The sequence below is a fragment of the Apodemus sylvaticus genome, chromosome 2 (assembly GCF_947179515.1).
Source record: "Apodemus sylvaticus chromosome 2, mApoSyl1.1, whole genome shotgun sequence".
Classification (NCBI taxonomy): Eukaryota; Metazoa; Chordata; class Mammalia; order Rodentia; family Muridae; genus Apodemus; species Apodemus sylvaticus.
The window spans coordinates 144,458,238-144,477,969 of NC_067473.1; the positions used below are offsets into that span (position 1 = coordinate 144,458,238).

The 19,732-nt window shown below is 46.8% G+C and overlaps 1 protein-coding gene across 4 annotated transcripts in view; it reads right to left on the reverse strand.

The window, feature by feature from the left end:
- The window catches only part of Srgap3 (SLIT-ROBO Rho GTPase activating protein 3), a 229,698-nt gene that overhangs the window by 45,438 nt on the left and 164,528 nt on the right, over positions 1–19,732 (reverse strand). For 3 of the 4 annotated variants that reach the window (XM_052174488.1, XM_052174489.1, XM_052174490.1), the window contains 5 exons: positions 17,860–17,988; positions 16,345–16,566; positions 14,063–14,164; positions 11,840–12,037; positions 7,065–7,149 (listed from right to left, as the gene is read on the reverse strand). In XM_052174488.1, the coding sequence (XP_052030448.1) occupies positions 7,065–7,149; positions 11,840–12,037; positions 14,063–14,164; positions 16,345–16,566; positions 17,860–17,988 (736 nt within the window). Of the gene's footprint in view, positions 1–6,190; positions 6,600–7,064; positions 7,150–11,839; positions 12,038–14,062; positions 14,165–16,344; positions 16,567–17,859; positions 17,989–19,732 lie in introns of those variants that run through there. The other variant, XM_052174491.1, reaches the window with a different exon arrangement.

A 19,732-nucleotide genomic window follows, 5' to 3' on the forward strand; every position in this document is an offset into this window, starting at 1 on the left:
GTTCCTACCATCTCTTGCTTTTAAAGTGCAGCTCCTGTTTCACTACAATATATTCACAGTTCAGCAGTGAAATAAATTGTTCTGGCCAGAGCATACCACATCTTCCTCTGGCTTTCGAGGGTCCCCTATCACATGTGGAATAAGCCTCATTTTCTGTATTTATTAGCTATTCAAGGTTCCAGGAGACTCTGCAAACTACTGTTGCATGTACAAAGACTCCTTCATGCTCTGGCCATGACGCCTCTGTCACAGATTTCTCTTCTAGGTCCCCATGTTGGCCTTTGTTTGCTGGGCTTGTCTAGCCCATGACACTTGTGGAGTTGCCTCTTGCTAGCCTTCTGCATTTCAGCTGAAAAGGAGGATGCAGAGTAGAGTTTCCTCCACCTAGAGTAGACAAGGGTCTCCTTAGAGCTCCTCTGCTTCCCTTCTTTCTATACACGCTGATCATGGTACTGTCTTTGACTTCAATTTCACCTGTTTACTGCCACCTATTGTCATTATTGTCATATCTGTTCACCTAGAGAGGTGGTAAAGAACAGGGTCTCATGTAGCCCAGGCTAGCCGCAAACTCACTATAAAGCTGCAAGTGGCCTGGGACTCCTGATCTTCCTATGCTCATTTTCCAAGGGCTGGGATTACAGGTGCACACCACCATGTCTGTTCCTAAACTCCTAAAAGGCTGGGCAATGTCTGAGTTGGTAAAAGTGGTAAAGATGAGGACCTGAGATTAGATTCATAGTGCCCATTTAAAAGCTAGGTGTGACAGCGTGTATCTGGAACCCAGGCACTGGGGATGAGCTCATGAGGCAGCCTAATAAACAGCAAGGTCCAAGTTCAATGAGAGATTATATCTCAAAATAAAAGTTAGAAAGCAAGTCAAATAAATACCCTATGCTGATCTCTGGCCCTGTTTCCCAATCCTTCAAGGAGAATGAAACTCCCCACCTGAGCTCCTTTAGGCCAGTGCTGCCCACCATGCTGCAAGCCATGAGTTCTAGAAACCAAGTGGCAAAACAGCAAAGCAAAACAGGCAAGATGAATTCGGTGCTTGATGGGTTAAATTTTATCCTGTTTAACCCAACTTACAAAACATTGTCATTTTGATATGTAGATATATATCACCATCAATCAAGATACTTTATAATCTCTTCCCCGGAAGCCAGTGCTTCAGGTTCTGGTGTTCATTCTGCTTCTCTCAATGAACACGATCATGTGTTAATCCATATTTCAAATGTTTGGCAGCCAATGTGGCCCATGGCCTTCACCTTTGAGAGACAGCTCTAGACTAGAATCTGACTAAGTTCGTATGAGGGTTTGTTTGGTATTGTTTATGTTGCTTGTTTTGTTGTTGTTTTTTTTGTTGTTGTTGTTGAGAGAGTGCCTCACATAGCTCAGAATTACCTCAAACTCATTATGCAAAGGAGGATGACTTTGAATGTTGGATCCCCTGGCCTCCACCTGCCATTGGCTAGGTTTTTATGCCACTGTGGGGAGAGAACCCAGGGTTTTATGCATGGTAGGCAAGTACTCTACCACCTCAGCTAAATCCCCAGTCCCTAAGGTTTTGATTCCTTGTTTGTTTTAAAGAAAGAATAAAAGCATTTCCCCCTAAGGAATGCAAGGCAGTGTGGGGAGAGAAAGAAAGAAATGAAGGGGGAAGATGGGAACCTGAGATCTGAGGATAGAACATGCAACAAACCGACATATATTGTTCTTCCGTCCCTGACCAAAGGACTGGCAGTGACAGGGCAAGCTGCAGGAGTTTGAACTGAAGTCAAAGATCCAGACAGGGCAGGGAAGAAGTCAGGTAAAGCAGGCAGATATGTTCTGTTTAATTTGATCGTGGGTCTGGGGTCTGCTGCATAGTCTCATGAGACTCCAGTTAAACCATCGTGCAGAGACTTGGGAGAACCCACAGCATACCATGAAAGGGCTTCATGATGGCCTGGGATTGTTCTGGGTAAGGATTCCCAGCCATACCACTCACCCTTTTCCTCAGGGCTGCGGCCAGCTGTTCCCCTTAGCACAGAGTAGTCTGTAAGGCAATTTCTGCTCCTTCTTTTCGTTTCCAAATGACCCACTCTTCTGTGGGCTTGCTACGGGCCCGTCGCACTGTCACACGCTATTTCCTCTGTCCTGACCCCTCTTGCCCATCTTTTCACACAGCTGGAACCTCCTCAAGTACAAGGTGGATCGTGACTATGATGGTGAACTTCTAAGGTCAGAGTGAAGCTGCAATACACGTCTAGTGATGACATCGTGAGGTCATGATGGTGTAGCACATTCCCACACTGGTGGTCACGCTGGTGAATACATACCTACTACACTGTCCTCCTAGAACTGGAGCACACTGAACTACATATATGTAACAGTTGATATCGATAAGTGATGTCCACTATTTATGCTACTTTAGAAAACATCTTTTCTTCTCCTAAAAACATGGGTTTGCTGTAACACAGCATGGTGTGTTCTATCGGTAGCAGTCTTAGCTTGTTTCTGAGTTTCTCAATTATGTCATTTTCTCTTGTGTTTGATTTAATCTCTTAACGTGGTCTCACACATGCATCATATGCCCTGTGGGAATAGTCAGCCTTGGGTTTGTGTCAGAATTGCTTGTGATGTTAATATGGAGATAGAATTGCCTAACCTGTTTCTCAGGGGATAGCCTTGTCATTACATACTGCTTGTATGCAGCTGGTTGACTGAGGTCGTTAGCTCTGCCCTGTGAGGATGGAACCCCATCTGTCTGTGTGTCACAACATAGCCCTGTCAGAGTCTGTGCTTCTGGATATATGAGAGACAGCCGTGTGAAGCAAGAAGGTAGGAATCAAAGGTTTATGCCATGGCCTTGACATGCTAACACACGGTCAAGGCAGATCCTCCTCTGGGACCCTTCAGCGCTCTGTCTCCATCCTTGCTCTCTAGAAACCCATTGGCAACCTATTTAGAGATATGAATTGTCACTTCTAACACATACCAACCAAGTTTCTTTTTAAAGCATTGTCTTTACAATCAGAGAGCATTGGGGTTTTAGAAACATATTATAAAATATAGTTGGTACCTGAGTCCTGGGGACTGTTTAGTTTTATGATAGGCTGTTAGGTTTCAGCCTGACTAAGCTACGTTCTATCTCTGTTACAGACAATAAACTACTCACACTTAAGAACTTCAGAAAAGTAGAAATGTGCTAGCCTCTCAGGTAGAAACACAGGTAGGTACTTAGAGAATACCCATGCCCAGAGTGACAGGGAGGTCACAGGTAAAAGACTTAGGGACAACAAGCCAATTTCTTTGGGCAATAAAATGGCACTGCCACACAGCCAGTGTGGACTGGGAGTGTGTGCTCCCAAGAACAGCAATGCCAATCTGATGGGCACCTAGCAGTCTTTTAAAAGTTCGCTAGTTGGGCCAGGCATGGTAATGCACACCTTTAATCCCAGGACTTGGGAAGCAGAGGCAGGGGGATCTCTGAATTCAAGGCTAGCTTGGTCTACAGATTTGAGTTCCAGGTTAGTCAAGGCTACACAGAAACTCTTCTAACTGGCAGGTTTCTTGAGTCACACTGTCAAAGGGGTGCTTGGGAGAAATGGAGGCACATGACATCATAAAAACAAACAAACAAACAAACAAACGAATGAATGAATGAATGAACACCCCCGAAACAACAAACCCAGCATGAGTCCTTTTGAATATTCCTGGGTACCATATTTCTCTCTCTCTCTCTCTCTCTCTCTCTCTCTCTCTCTCTCTCTCTCTCTCTCTTTAAGATTTACATATTCATTTCATGTATATAGCCGGGCGGTGGTGGCGCATGCCTGTAATCCCAGCACTCTGGGAGGCAGAGGCAGGCAGATTTCTGAGTTCAAGGTCAGCCTGGTCTACAGAGTGAGTTCCAGGACAGCCAGGACTATACAGAGAAACCCTGTCTTGAAAAAAGCAAATCCAAAATAAATAAATAAATAAATAAATAAATAAATAAATAAATAAATAAATAATCATTTCATGTATATAAGTAAGTGTACTTCAGACCCACCAGAAGAGGGCATCAGATCCCATTACAGATGGTTGTGAGCCAACATGTGGTTGCTGGAAATTGAACTCATGACCTCTGGAAGAACAAGCAGTGCTCGTAACCTCTGAGTTTCTCTCCAGGCCCTCTCATTTTTTATTTATTTTTTAATGTTTTCATTTCATCTCTGGTAATATGAAATAGCTCTGACGGCAGGAGCGGACCAGTGTAGAGGCGTAACCACACACTAACCCTGCACCTAAGTATCGATCTTCGGAGTAAAGGGCTCAGGTGGAGCTGAGGTGAGTTGGGGATTACATTTTAGAAGAATGGACCTGGCATGGTGATGTACATCTTTAATGTCAGCACTGGGGAGGCAGAGGCAGCTGGACCTTTGTGAGTTTAAGTCCAGCCTGGTCTACACAGCAACCTCCAGGCCAGCCAAAACTTCATAGTGAAATCCTGCCTCAACCGACCAAACAAACAAACAAAAAAAAAAAAACAACCAAACAAAAAAACCCAAAAAACAAAAACCAAAAAAATTAGAAGAGTGGATTTGATAAGGCTGTAAGCTCTTCTGCCAGGCTCGGCTCAAATTCTGGTTGCCTTACTCAGTGCCCTAAGAATCCACAAGATGCCTTTATTAGATCACAGATATGCAAAATGAACAGCGTTTTGGTGTAAACTTAATTTGTCTTTTTCTTTTTTATCATTCAGTGCTTTATTAACTATATAATGGTGTATCAAAGACAGACAATGGTGGCAGCACAGGCTTGGAGAGCTCTGGGGAGGCAGAGGCAGAGGCAGAAGGATTACAAATTCATGGCTATCCTTGAATTCAAGGTTGCATATCAAATTTGAGGTCAACCTGGGCTACATAAGATCCTGTCTCAAAAAAATTATTAATAGCACTAATTGTGACATACCATACTAATATACGATGTTAATAAAGGGAAATTGAGGATGGACCCTATGAGAACTCTACTATTTTTTTCAATTTTTATGTAAAATAAAACCCATTCTAGGGAGGAGGTACCAGATGTGGAACAGTCAGAGGGTGAAGGGGGGAAGGGGCATTGGAGGGAATAAAATACGGAGTGTAAATAAATAAATAAATAAATATAAGTATATACATAGATTTACCCATTCTAAATAAAATATTCATTTAGACAAAGAAAAACTTCCCTAGAACTGACCAGTCTGCTAAGATCTGTACCCATTGTCAAAGGAAGCACACTGGGCTTTTCTGTAGGTGACTTGCTAAAAACACAATGGTGGGGCTTCTAGGTGGCTCTTAGCTGTTCCTCCATTCTGAAGTTTCATTTTCTTAGAGCTATGCTTGCCAACCAGCTCAAAACTCAGAAAGGAGACTTCAGAGGTCACATTTCATTGGGAACAAGCCAAAAAAAAAAAAAAACCTTATTCTAAATACTACCATTTCGTTTTTAGACTCTATTTAATCATAGGGTGAAAGTAAATTCAAGGTCCCAGGTCCAAGTGGAGCTGGGGACTTCCCAAGAGCTGAACAGCTTCTATTATAAGGAAACAGTTGTCTGAGTGCAGACATGTCAGGGACAACTTGTAAGGGAACAGCTGTCTGAGTCCAGACATCTCAAGGACAACTTCTCTATCTTGCTGCCAGGGTCAAACTAAGTTTCTGTTCCCAGGCCTAGGAACCCACTCCTCTCTTGTTTCATGGTCACTCCCTTGCTCAGCACCTTATGTCAAAATGTGATTAGATGACACTTCTGCCCACCCTGCTCCACCTTGCTTCATGGTTTCATACCTTAAATATGCTGTCTGTTCTGTTGCCCTGATCAATCAGTAGCAGCTTGATTACAATACACTTTTGTCATCTGCATTGACTTGGGGTTTAGTTGTGTTGGATCTAAGTGGACCCCATGACAATCTCAGTGCGAGACGTAGTTGATAAAATCTGGAAGACCAAATGGACTAGGAACCATGCTAGCCAAACATTATGATCACGTTAAGGCCTTGCAGACAAGGACAGCAATGGGTTAGCACTCGGAAGAGAACAGGGAACAGAAACCCTTCTATCCACAGACCAAGAATCCAACCAGGACCTTGGATTTAAAAAAAAAATCCTTGGGTTTCTAAACCTAGGAAATCTTAATTTCAAAACACTAGTAGTCACCAAGTCACACTGACTTGACCTTCTCAACACTGGTCCAATCCTGAGAGGACAGGATGGGCAGAACTTAACAGATGAAGGGGAAGCTCACTGCAGGTAACTCCTCCACACTTTGCAGGTCTGAGGCAGGAGGATTATAAAGTTAAAATCATGCTGGTCTATATAGTCAGAACGTAGGAAAGCAAAGAGAAGGTAGAGAGGGGGTAAGGGACTGGGGAGTGAGGTGTGTGTGTGTGTGTGTGTGTGTGTGTGTGTGTGTGTGAAGAGAATCAAATCAGTGATTGCTACGGGCAGAGAATGGAGAGACTGACCACAAAGGGATATACGGATGTTCTTGAGGAAATGTTTTATATCCCACGCTGGGTGATGTTACTACATGGAGTCCCGAAGACAGCAGGACTAAGCTGGAAGTTTTCAGCTTTCCCTGGCTGGAACACACTAAGGGAGAACAGGATTTTGGATGAGGCCAAGGAAACAGACCCAGGGCCTCCCTGTGCTTAAGGACTAGCTGGGAATACTCCAATACCATTGGAAGCTGGGTGGCTTCAGACCTAAAGGACTACACCACACCATGTATTTATTTTTCTTCTCTGGATCTAGAACCTTAGTGAGGCTCTCCAATACTTTCCCTGACATGTGCTGAGAAACACTAGTCCCTGTGTCCTTGGAGTCCCACCTCCTGCTTATGGGGACTCATCCAGCCCTTGGCCTTGCCCTTTCATACAGCCACACAGGACTCATCCCAGCCCCTGTACCAAGGTGGGTTTTCCAACCTTTCTAGTGAAGGCACAAGAGTCCAGCATCAGGTCTTTCCCTGCCTGGTGCTGGATGCCTTGAGCTGAGCTGGCTGAGCATCTCCAGGCCATAGAGTTGTCCCTCTTGGGCTCTCTGTCACCAACTCACCTTCACCCAGGGTCTGCTTGAGTAAGTCATGCTTGGCTTGCAGCTTGGTGATGAGGTTACTGCCATTCACATATTCTTTAAATTTCTGTAAGACACATGGGCACAAGGAAGTTAAAGGCCACACAGCCAAGTGATGACAGGCTCTCAAAAACTCATCTCCCTGACGGGGAAAAGAAAGAGATATCAGGCTACCCAGGGACCAGGTGTGGGGACAGTGACACCTCTGCACCTGCTTTAAGCTCTTCCAAGTGGCTAATTCTTGGGGATCCCCAGGTCTTGTAGGTTGGGTTGTATATGCAAGAGACAGGAAACTATAGCAGTGGTGACAGCAGTGGCAGCCAGTTCTACAGTGAGGGCCGTGGGCAGGACAAGGTGAAAGGCCCCTCAGCTTACTGAAGCCCCACTATGCATCCAGGACCAGAGCAACAAGGAAGAGAGCAGAGGCCCTGCAGCTGAGGCCAAGGCTATCAGAGCGAAGCCAAAGATGAGCCTTTCTTGCACATGAGGAAGGGCTGTGTAGGCCACCGAGAAACCTTCTCATGGAAGGCGTCTCCCATCACTGCACTGCGGGGAATCATCTTCGGGTCAGATGAGCTAGGGATGGGTGTACACAAAGTGCTTTGCCCCAAGTGCCACAGAAAGACAAGAGTGGGCCGGGATGAGTTCTGGCCATCTCCTGGGTCACTGTCCGTGTCAAATTTGATGTGCTGTGGAAGAGTGACAAGGGATGGAGAACCATCTAGAAGAGCAACACAGCTGATTACACACACACACACACACACACACACACACACACACCACACACTACACACCACACATATCACACACACACACAGACACACCACACCACACACACAGGCACATATCACACACATACACACCACACCACACACACACACACACACACCACACACACACATATCACAGACACACAGACACACCACACATCACACATACCACATACACACATACCACACACACACAGACACACCGCACATCACACATACCACATACACACATACCACACACACACATCACACACACACACACACACACACACACACGCAGACACACCACACCACACTCACACACTCACACATACACGTCACACACATACACACACACTACACACACATACCACACATACACACACATCACACACACATCACACCATACACACACACTACACACACATACCACACATACACACACATCACACACACATCACACACACATCACACACACATCACACACAACACTACACACACCACACACATCACACACCACACATACACAAACACCACACACACACATACAGCACACACACATCTCACACACACACACATCACACACATACACACCACATATACACACACACACCACACATCACATACACTTCACATACACACACACACCACATACATTCACACACATACCACACACATACATACACCACACATACATATACACACACACACCACACACACACACACCACACACATATCTCACACACACACACAAACACACACACACACACACACATCACACACATACACACACCACACCACTTGCCTGGGCCTCAACCACATCTCCATACAGTTATCAGCTTCCCCTGCTCCACCCCCTAGCCCACAGCACCAGAATACTGCCCAGTCACTGAGCCCCACAGTAAGCACAATGCAGGAGATCAGATGAATGGATGCTGTCTGTGAGGGTGAAGCAGGGGGATGGCGCTGAGGTGGCAGAGTGCTTGTCCAGCTTAGCAACACATAAACTGGGAAGAGTGGTACTTGGGGCATGCCTAAGGGCAAAGAGAATCAAGGCTATCCTCAGCCACACATGAGGCCAACCTATGCTCAGAAAGATCTTGTCTGAAAAATAATGAAAGCAGAATCTCTAGCTGGAGGCCCAGGACTGTAGTCTAGGAAGACAACAGTGCAAGAAGACATGGAAGTCAGAATATGAAAAAGGCAGAAGGAGGCCTGGCCTGCAGAAGGATGGCATTTGCAAAGGCACTGAGAATTGAGTCACAGAGACAGAGGTGAATGGCTGAAACATCTCACACAGAAACCCACTGTCCCAGCCAGCGTGCCCCAACATGGCAGAGAGAAGCCAGCCAGAAGCAAGGCAGAAACAGCCTGCTCTGAAAGGGGGGAAGTCTAAGATCACCGCCCCATTGCCCTTCACCCCCAGGGATTTCTCAGATGAGTAGGAAGCTATGATGCCTTCTCTCTTTCTCCATAGACCTACTTAGTTCTAAGGATCTGGCCTTGCATTCATTAAGTCATTGCCATGTGATTCCATTGAGCGCCACACACACATGCACACATGCACACATGCACACACACATAGTATGTGCCTCTCCATGACCTTGGAGGCCTAGTAGAGAAAGCATGATCATACTTGTTCTAAGGAAGCAGAAGCGCAGAGTTGGGCTCCTCGCTGTGCAGTCTGGAGTAGAGGCCTGTCTATTTCCAGACGCCCCCTCCATTATCTCCTCGAGGTAAGCTGAGAGTACACCTAGGGTGTCTCACCAAATGTGTGGCAGGGGACCAGCAGCCTCATCACCAGGTCAACATGCAAATTGCTGCTTTCTGATACCTCAATTCTCACCCTTCATTTCTCACTGGGGAGGAATCCCAGGGCCCTTAAACTTCCAAATTTCAGAGCTCTGCTGAGGAGGGCAGGAGATAAAGCACTTGAAATTTAAGCAAGTGCCCCGCCCCTGGGTAATTCACACCTTTGCTTTAGTCACTAAGAACTGACTTATACGTTGGCCATGTAGGCCTAGAACAATACCTCTGATTTTATCACATGTCTAAATATTCATAAAAACCAGAAGTGAGGTGCACACATAAAAGGTGGATGCTGAGTCCACTTCCAGCCTCCATACACATGTGCATACATGTATACACACATAGATCAGTATGCATACATATCAATATGCATAAGCATATAAATACATACACTAAAAAAGAAAAATTATAATGCCTTTCCTTGGTCGAAGACTCTAGATTCCCTTATATACAAGCAGGCTGGGCCCCTTCTGCTGCTGCTGCTGCTGCTGCCCAGGTTTCATTCTGCTGCTGAAGTGACTTTCCTGCTATCCCTATATATACTTCCTACTCCCTCTTAGGCCTCTAATAGAAGTGGTAGTGTCCAGGAGTTGTGAAGACCAGCTTTGTTTTCTTCCTTGACAAGGTCAAAGAATACTGATGGAAGGAATGAGATACGTGCAGGCTGTGGGATTGCAGCCGGGTCTTGATAAAGCCTAACCGCAGCACAGAGTCGGAGGCTGGAACTGGGTTAATTTGTGACATATTATTCTCTGAGGATAATTCAGTCAACATCAGTCTACCTTACGTCTCAAGATTTTCAGCCTGGCGATAGCCTGGCATAGCGCTACATTTTCTTTTTAGCCATCTTTAAGATACTGGAGATAAATGGTCCCTGAATCTGCACATCATACAAGATCTGAGAAGAGCATAGATGTTGAGCAGTTGGATTAAAATTCTAACAACTGGGACCTGTGGCATGAATCCATCAAGAGGATAGCTCAGGGAAGCTACCTAAGACCTTTAAGAGGAGGGAGGCCTGGCTGCATATGGAGACTCAGCGGATGCCATCTGAGCTCAAACACACATCAAAGCAAGTATAGGGCGTGGCAGCATATGTCCTAGGTGACTTTTGCTTTAGATATTTAGAAAATGTGTTCAGAAGCCACTAGGGTGCAGAGGCTACTCAGAATCAAAGCTTGTAAGGTAGAGCCAGAAAATTCAGGCTTTTCAACCTGGAGAATGGAAACGCCAGCTTTCTGCAGGCAGGGGAAGACTGTAAGATAGCATCAGCTTCACTCTGGTCACCCAGGAAATCAGCATGGAGACCAATGCCCAGGACTCCTGGGGTGGTAGATTTCCTGAAGACAACAGAGGAAAGCCCCATCTCCAGGACCAGCCACACCCAAGCAGAAGGGCTGTTTGGATGAAAGAAAGCTTGTCACCCTGAGCACTTTAGCAGAGTCCCCATGAGTTTTGTGTGGGTGTGTACCAGATGGAAAGTGAGTCCCCGACAGCCCCAGCCTCCATGTTCAATAAGCCTAACTCGAACTAAAGCCCCAATTCTCCTCCCTCCTCCTCCTGTCCCCTGGTTAAACTGAAAGTCTATAACCTGGGATGTTGTGGGAGAGGCTAGCGGATCCTGAATAACTTGCTCTCAGTGCTGAGGTCCTGGTTTTCAACCTCTATTCACCAATTTAAGACACTAATGCACACACAGAACTCTAGGTGGTTACCTGACTCCTTCACCAGATTCCTCACACCCAGGGGTTCTCAACCTGTGGGTCTTGACCCCTTTGGGGGTCACATGTTAGATATCAGGTATATCAGTTATTTATATTATGATTTATAATTGGCAAAATTATAGTTATGAAGTAGCAATGAAATAAGTTTGTGGTTGGAGATCACCACAACATGTATTAAAGGCTCACAGCATTAGGATGGTTGAGAACCACTGATCTAACCCAAATGACTAAAACTCTCTCTTTGGTTCCTTGCAAAAGCATCAGTGACCATCACTTAGGATCAATGCCAATACCACCCATTGGTGAGTCACTCTACACTTCAAAAAACCAATCCAGGCAACCAAATGTTGAAAAGAATGTTGAGGGATTTATGTCATATTATTTTGCTGTCTCTCTCGCATTCAGACTTATTCCAAAGCCACAGGCAGGGAGGGTGTCAACAGACAGCAGCCTCTGGGTCCTTGATGCTACTTACTGTAAAATAAAACATTTCTGTTTCCTGCTGGTTGGCTCTCCTTTTGGCGATATTGATTTTGCTCATGTAGGTTTCAGAAGCAGCTGACTTTACGGACTCTGTAGATCGGCTGTGTTGGAAGGCATCAGAGACATCGAAGTCCTCCACCGTCAGCATGTCCTGTAAGGTCTGCATGGTGGCATCCAGGGTTTTCCGAACCTAGGGAAAAACAGCATATCCACAAATACCCTTTTATTTCACAATGTCTCTGACACTGCTAAGTCGTTTTCCTGAGAGTCATTTTGTTCTTTTACTTAATGTCTCTAGAAGGTCCACAGGACAAGACTGCTGCTCTTCTTATATTGACATAAACAGTGATATGAATTGGTCATTGGTCCAAGACTAATGACCACCAAGCTAAGAAGCCAGATTGCCCAATCTAAGGTCATTTAATGGATTGCTTCTGTCTGAGGGACCTTAGGAATGTCATGAGGATGATGGAGCCAAGTTTCTAGGCTTCTTCCTCTGGTCTGGTTAGAGGAACCTAAATGAGGCTCCTCCCGGGGGCTAGAAGGCTGTCACTTAAACATGGAAATCAACAGAAATTCTCTCAGTTTTCTCTCATTTATGGAGGAAAGGGTCATCTAATAGTGGGCGTGATCTGCTGGGAGACAGGACCTTGGGGAAGTTAGTTCCTTGCCGCAGGATTTAGTTGGAACACCAGTTTCCATCCTAAGGCACAGTGGAACCGCACCCCCCAGAGATGACAGAAGCAGGGCTTGAGGACCTCAGTCTCACGGAAGCCCTGGGATGAAGGGGTTCTCAGTGGCAGACTCCATATCGCAGAGGTAGGTCAGTCCGAAGGGGTCACTGGCAAAAAAAATCTGACTCTATTTATTACAAGATCATTGACACTCAACATCTCTCTTATTGTTCCTTGGCTGAAATGTCACCTCTTAATGGTGTCACATATTGTGGCACTCATGGGTCACTGTTTCTCCATATGCAGTCACTCCATATCCAGTCACTCATTGGTCTTCCTATTTTAATTAGTTTTCTCATTAGAATGAGTCTGTGTTCCTTTGATTTATTGTCTATCTAGAATAATGTCTAGCATGTGTTATGTGAACAAATATTACATAAATAAATACTAGTTGGATGAATAAATGAGCGAATACATCAAAATCAATTATTTTTTGCAACATAGAAGCTGATTCAAGAATAAGCATATCCAATCCCATCTGTAGCTCACAGAGAGGGCTATGTGCCTCAGTCTCCTCCCTGTGGCCCTGATTTCCATTTAAATTTCATTAATGGCATTATACATGTAAACCATCAGACATCCTTTGATGGGGGAGGGGAGACCGAAGACAAGCGGAAAGAAAGGACAAATTCTGTCTGCCTGCTGTATCTCTCTTGCCAGGTTTAAAAAACAAGCCGGTTTGTCTTCGTGTGACCTTCCCAGGGCCTGCTTTGATTTGAGTCATCTCAGCTCTGTCCTAGCTCTGCCCTTTGCAGAGATTCCAAGCCCAACGGTCCCTCTTGTCCCAGCATAACCTTCATGACATTTGAAGACAGTGGCCATGCCGGCTCACCTTCCACCTTGACTGCACTTCTTGGAGGTAAGTTTGTCATACACCTTGAACGGCACATCACATGTCCTTGGGTTCTTTCTCCAGGGCCCCAGGGTAGATTGACATCTTTCCTCTGACACTGCCTGCCTGGCTTCTTCAGTCTATGTCAGAATGGGTCCGCACAGCGTGATGCTGTGCCACTCGGCAATGTGGGAGGAACACTGGGCCAGTGAGGCTGACCCATTCCCTGGGGTTTGAAAACCCACAATACATTTAGGGTGGCCCGGACTAGCTATTTCATTGTGTAATTTTAAATAAACTGAATCCTGATAATGACAATTAAACTTATAGCAGAGAGTGAGGCAGGAAAGCGTGAAGTCAGTAGGAAGCACCAGTCATTCCACAGCTGAGATGGAGCCAAGGCTCACATTTCAAAACATTTTCCCAAGCATTCTAAGCCTACAAATCTGCGATCTGTCTAAACATAGAGTCTAGCTTCCTCTTGTGTCCCTTCCACTTGAGGTCTTGTAAGCATCCTTTAGGGCACTAAATATTCTTAGTGTAGGTGGGCAGTGTGGTTGTATAGTCTCCCACCAGTGAGCCGTCATTTTCTATAGAGTACAGGGCATGAGACGCCACTGCACAAGCCCCAGGGCAGGGGCTCACTCACCTCTTCATTCTCGATCTTGAGAGTGGCCAGCCTGGACTGCAGCTGGTGGTACCGCATAAGCAGCTCCGTCTGGACCGGCTGCTGTGCGCTGACCTGGCAGACCTGCAGAAAGAAACTCTGTCATTGCAGATGCCTGGAGCCAGGGTGGGGGCTATCATTAACATTCCATCCAGAACCCAAGACACTGGTCCAGCAAGGCCGAGTGACCTACCCTGGGTCACCCATGTTGGATACAGCAAAGGCAGTACCAGCTGGGAACTAGGGTCCTCTTACTCTAGCGTCTACATTCTTGCTGTCACTAGCGTGATTCTCCAGTCACCAACTTCTACATTTGCACAGTAAGCGTGGGCTTAAAAAGACCTTTAACATAATCTTTGCAAGCCAGACTAATTGGTTGCAAGGCAGGGAGTTGTGGAATGAAAGTAAATGCTTGAACAGACAGTGGCGAGCACAATGAACCAGAAGCAGATGACAAGTGCTCCTGTCACTATGGGAATGCATAAAGATGCACCAGAGACAACTGTGACAATCACACTGTTGGTCTGCTCTGTCCAAAAATTTCATGTCCACAAATTCAGCCAACCAAGGACAGAAAGTATACATGGGAGTTAAAAAAACAACAACAAAACATCTCTGAACTGAACCTGGGCAGGCATTTTCCTATCGCCCCCTAAACAATACAGCACAACAACCGTGCAGCACAAGTTCTTTGTATGGTGTTTTTAGGTGAGGTACTTCAGTACCCTTGAATTCAGACATCAGCAGTGCCCTGGAAGCAGTCACCCACAGAAACCAAGAGTGGCTGCCCTTTTCTTTCAGGGTCTTCCCTTCCAAAGCTGTTACTATTTGTGAGTTTGTTTTCCTCTCCAGACCTCAGTCAGGGTCTGGGCAGCACAAGCATGGAAGACAATCAGAATTGTCTGATGCATCAGAGGCTCACAGCATTGAAGGGGCGTCAGATGAGGCCATCTGATGATCAGATGAGGATATAGGAGACTATTTCTAAGAAGACTGGAACATCCTTGAAGTCCCCTAAACACATCTAGAATGGGGCCTAAAGAAAGCCAAGGTCCTACAATTCTGTTAGTAGGGGACATTAGTGAACAAGACAAGGAAATCATCTGAAGAAGCTCATGAATTAAGTAAGAGCTGACCCTGGGCCACTGAGGTAAATAAACAGCCTAGGCGCTAGGGCTTTTTCTCCTCCCACAATGCACTAGGAGCATGGGAGAGCACAGAAGTAGTAACTATGATGTTAACATACCATTCTCCCAAATTTGAGGCATGGGAAACTCATTCTCTAAGTCATGTGAAAATGGTACTTGGAAGCGGGGCTGCCACTGAAGTAGACTTCAGGGAGGTGCTGAGAGTAAGGTCGCCACAACCGCCTGAGTGGCTTTCTCCGACGCAAAAGGAAGACAGACCCAAGCTACACGCTTGTTCTGCCTTGCAGCATGGCAGCCCGTAGAGAGCCGTATTGGGGTGCTGTGCCACCTGGCAGGAACTTGACATTGACCAAGGTGAAGTTCCTCTCCCAGCCTTACAGCAGGAATTCCTGTGCTAGCCATAATCCCTTCCACCTGGGATGGAGTGCTCAGACCAAGGTGAAGCCCATTGTTCTCCAAGCTCCCTCAGGCACCAGTCACCTGCCCAGCAAGCAAACCAGTTCTGCAGACCTGTTTCCAGCCTTTAGGGGAAGGGTCTTCCGCTGCCTATGTATATTTGGAGCCCCCCATTTAACTTTGAGCCTTGAGCAGGAAATCTTGTCTTACTCCATGTTTCTCTCACCACCCTGTTCCTATCCCCAGCTTTCCTTCCAGGCGACCGGTTAACCTGTTCAAAAGTAGCCGTGGGCAGCTACAGTAGCCATGCCATTTTACAGCAGAACGGCCTTCACAAGTTGACAAGCAGATGCCGGCACCATGTTTTTAGACCTCCCAGCTTTCCTGTCTGTAAACTGAAGATGCCTCTAGCCCAGTGGTTCTCAACCTTCCTGATGCTGTAACCTTAATACAGTTTCTCATGTTGTGGTAACCCTGCCCCACCATAAGATTATTTTCATTGCTACTTCATAACTGTAAGTCGCTGCTGTTATGACTTGTGATACAAATATCTGATAGGTAGGATGGTCTTAGGCGACCCCTGTGAGAGAATTGGTGAATCCCCAAGAGGTCATGACCCACAGGTTGAGCATCACTTATTCAGGTTTAGGCACTTTCATAAGGTAAAGGAAACTGGACTCATTCAGGCAGCCCCAAGCAGGATTCTCGCAGGAAGCCTACCTCATCCCCCATGTGGGGCTGGAACTCAAACTTGAGTGGAGGGCAAAAGACCTGGCTGCACATGTCCATGACTGTGTGCTTGTCACTCCGGGAGTCCAGGTTGTCCACTGCATTCTCTATGACGTCCAGGCCCTCATGACGAGAGGTCTCCAGGTTATATTCTGCTGAGAGGTAGGTCCGAAAGGTGCGGGCCAGGCTGGCGTGAAAGCCCAAATCACAGCACTTGGGGAGAGGCGAGGACAGAAGGGTACAGGTGAGAGCCGGGGTGGGGCCCTATGATCACCTTCCTTCCCAGAGCACTTTGGAGTCCTGAACAAGCCATATCAAACCCCCTCAGAGGGAGCTGGGAGCTGAAATGTGGGTACCAACGGAGCACCCTTCAGCTCCCCAGGCTCTCAACACGGTCTTACCTCCATGCACGCTCTCTGCCTGGAATGTTCTCTGCTTGCCATTAAACTTATAGCCCATTTCCTTCTAGAAGTTTTCCTTAATGTTCTCCATACTGAGTTTTGGTCAGACATCCACATGCCCTCCGCTTCCCTCACTGTGACTCTTGCCCCTTGGTGTTGGAGTTGTCTATTAACACACTTTAGGCAGTGTGCTCCATGGGCTGGCTGGCTCTTGCCCACCGCCGAGCTTTAAGTCCCAGTCCACAGTAGGCACTCAACAATTATTTGGCAAGTAAAAAGGCATAAAGGCTAGAAGCTAAAAGTTGAGAGCTAGGAAAGAGGAGGGGGCTGGCTTTGGGCCATTGGAAGGCTGAGCAGGTTGCTGCCCCAAACCCCATGTTCTGGCTTCTAGAATAGGACACACAGGGTTAGAGGGAAAGAATCCAGCGACCAATACCAAATCTCTACTGAGCACCTACAGAAATGGATTCCCCTCTTTATCATGGAAGGGGAGGCAGAGAAACATTCCTGGCTCTCAGACACTGTCTCCCATCACTGCCACTCACAATATCCTTCTTTAAGCCTGGTGCTGTCCAGGGAGCCCTGCACAGCCAGCTACCCACGGTCAGTGTTCCACTCCTCAGTGATCAAACTCATCCCTACCAGGAGAATTTCCCATGGTGGCTGGACTCAAGAATGAATGGTCTCCTCCTCTTCCATACCAGCAGCCTCTAAGAGTGTAAACTGTATACACTTCTCCCCCATGCCCTCACACCCAGCAGAGACCCTGGTGCAGAAGGGAGGACTTTGGAGGTTGGTATTGTGTATCTAACTAATCAAGTTATGGGGAGTCTAGCAGAGTTCGCGTCTATCTACAGAAAGTGTGAGCATGAATTAGCTCATACTCCAAACCCAAACACCTCCCACCCTTATCCTCTAGCAGGGTTATGAAAGCTTGGCCAGCACACATGTCGGTTAAGGACCATGGCCAGCTCCATCTGCCCCCAACTTATGAGATGCCCCAGCCTAGATAGGTTCCCACCTAGTCCCAGACTCGCTCTAGCTGATGAGATGCTGTAGCCCGCATGAAGCCCTCACCCAGCCCCAGGCTACCCAGGTTGCTCACATCGATGAGATCAGAGACATCGTGGATGTAGTATTTGCTGATAGCTGCGTTGGTGGCTGCCAGATTCAGCAGGTAGTCATTCCGCGCCTTTGTGCACTTGAGTTTGTTCTCAGAGTACTTGGCCTGCCTCTGTAGGGAGAAGAGATAGACATCAGAGTCCAGCCCACCAGGGGGATAATCTATGATTTCCATGCGAACCATCTGACAATGAGTCCCACCTCCCAGTTATGGGATGCTTCTGTACCAAGGCAGTGCCGCTGGGCCCTGAATTCAGCAACACAGGTCATCGTTTGTTATACATCAGCCTTCCAGGTAGTCTCTACCAGCGGGGTGTAAATAAGACACTCCATCCTCAGTACCCTCCATGGACTTCCGGTGCTTTCAGTGGCCCAGAGGTCTTCAAGATTCAGCTTCTGGCTACCACTCCAGGTCACCATTCCAGCCCCTTCTCTGTATATCCACCTTCTCTCATGCAACCTCTTTTGTCCATCCTCAAAAGAGACCAAGTTCATTTCTGCCTTGAGTCCTTCAGACTCTTTGGAGTCACACACCCGAGCCTCTAAGCAAGCTGTTCCCTTCTGGCTTTCAGGACCTAAGGCGATAGCCACACAAGCTCCTGATGATGGCCCTGGCTACTATGCACCCCTCCCTTCTATAATCTGCTCCCCTGCTCTGTGCTGTCAGAAGCTCTTTGTTTATTTGTTGATGGCTAGTACCCACACAAGAATGCGAATTCCACAAGGTCGGTGCCATGACCTGCCTTGCTTGTGAGACACCCAAAGCAGACTGACTAAGCAAGCCTTGGGTCATTTTTAAGAACAGGGGAAGGAGGAGGAGGAAAAGAAGCAGAAAAGGAGAGAGTCTGGGTCTGAATGAAAGGACGAGCAGGGCAGAGCACCCAGAGTCCTGGCAAAGCTGCTTTTATGCCGAGCCAGCCGAGAAGGCGGGAGCGGAAGGACAACTGCTCCTTTCAGACTGAGGCGTCTTGGTGCTGGATCTCTGTAGAGAAAGCTTTCCTCCCTCTGCTAGCTGCTCTTCTCCGTCCCTCATCCCACGTGAGATCTAGCTTTGGAGTATACCAGTCCCTCTGCCAACCTTGAAATTCTCCTCAGGCATCTCCTCTGCCTTGATCCAAGACCCTCTTACTCAGGGACCATTCAGCATGTCTCCTGGAACTCACATCCTGTGACAGCTAGACGCCCATCCACACTCAGTCTGGTTGTTGTTGTTGTTGTTGTTGTTGTTGTTGTTGTTGTTGTTTTTCAAGACAGGGTTTCTCTGTGTAGCCCTGGCTGTCCTGGAACTCACTTTGTAGACCAAGTTGGCCTCGAACTCAGAAATCCACCTGCCTCTGCCTCCCAAGTGCTGGGATTAAAAGCATGCACCACCACTGCCCGGCACACAGTCTGAATATTCTTGACCCTATCTAGGGATTCACTGTGACCTTGAGACCTTGAGTTCATTTTAGAATTGATGAGGACAGTCAAGGCATCTTAGCTGAACTCATCTATTTATAGACGAGGAAAAGAGATCTCAAGAAGAAAAGTGGCTTGTCCAGGAGCCAAGCTGCTAATTAGCATACGACTACACCAGGAATGAGCCTCTAGAATCCCAGCCAGTATCTTTCCACCCAGGCACTTCCTCTGGTGAGAGACCTTGCATCAATCAGCAGCCACTCACTTGTCCTTGTCTAATTCCTTCTCTAATTCCTAAGTAGAATACCAACAATCTACTTCCTGTGGGTGTCTATTCTGGACGTTTTACATAAGTTACTCTGTAGAGTGTGTGGCCTCTTGTGTCCGGCTTCTTTCACTTAGCACAGTGTCTTTGGGGTCCATCCACATTGTGGCTTGTATCAGGACCTCATTCCTTC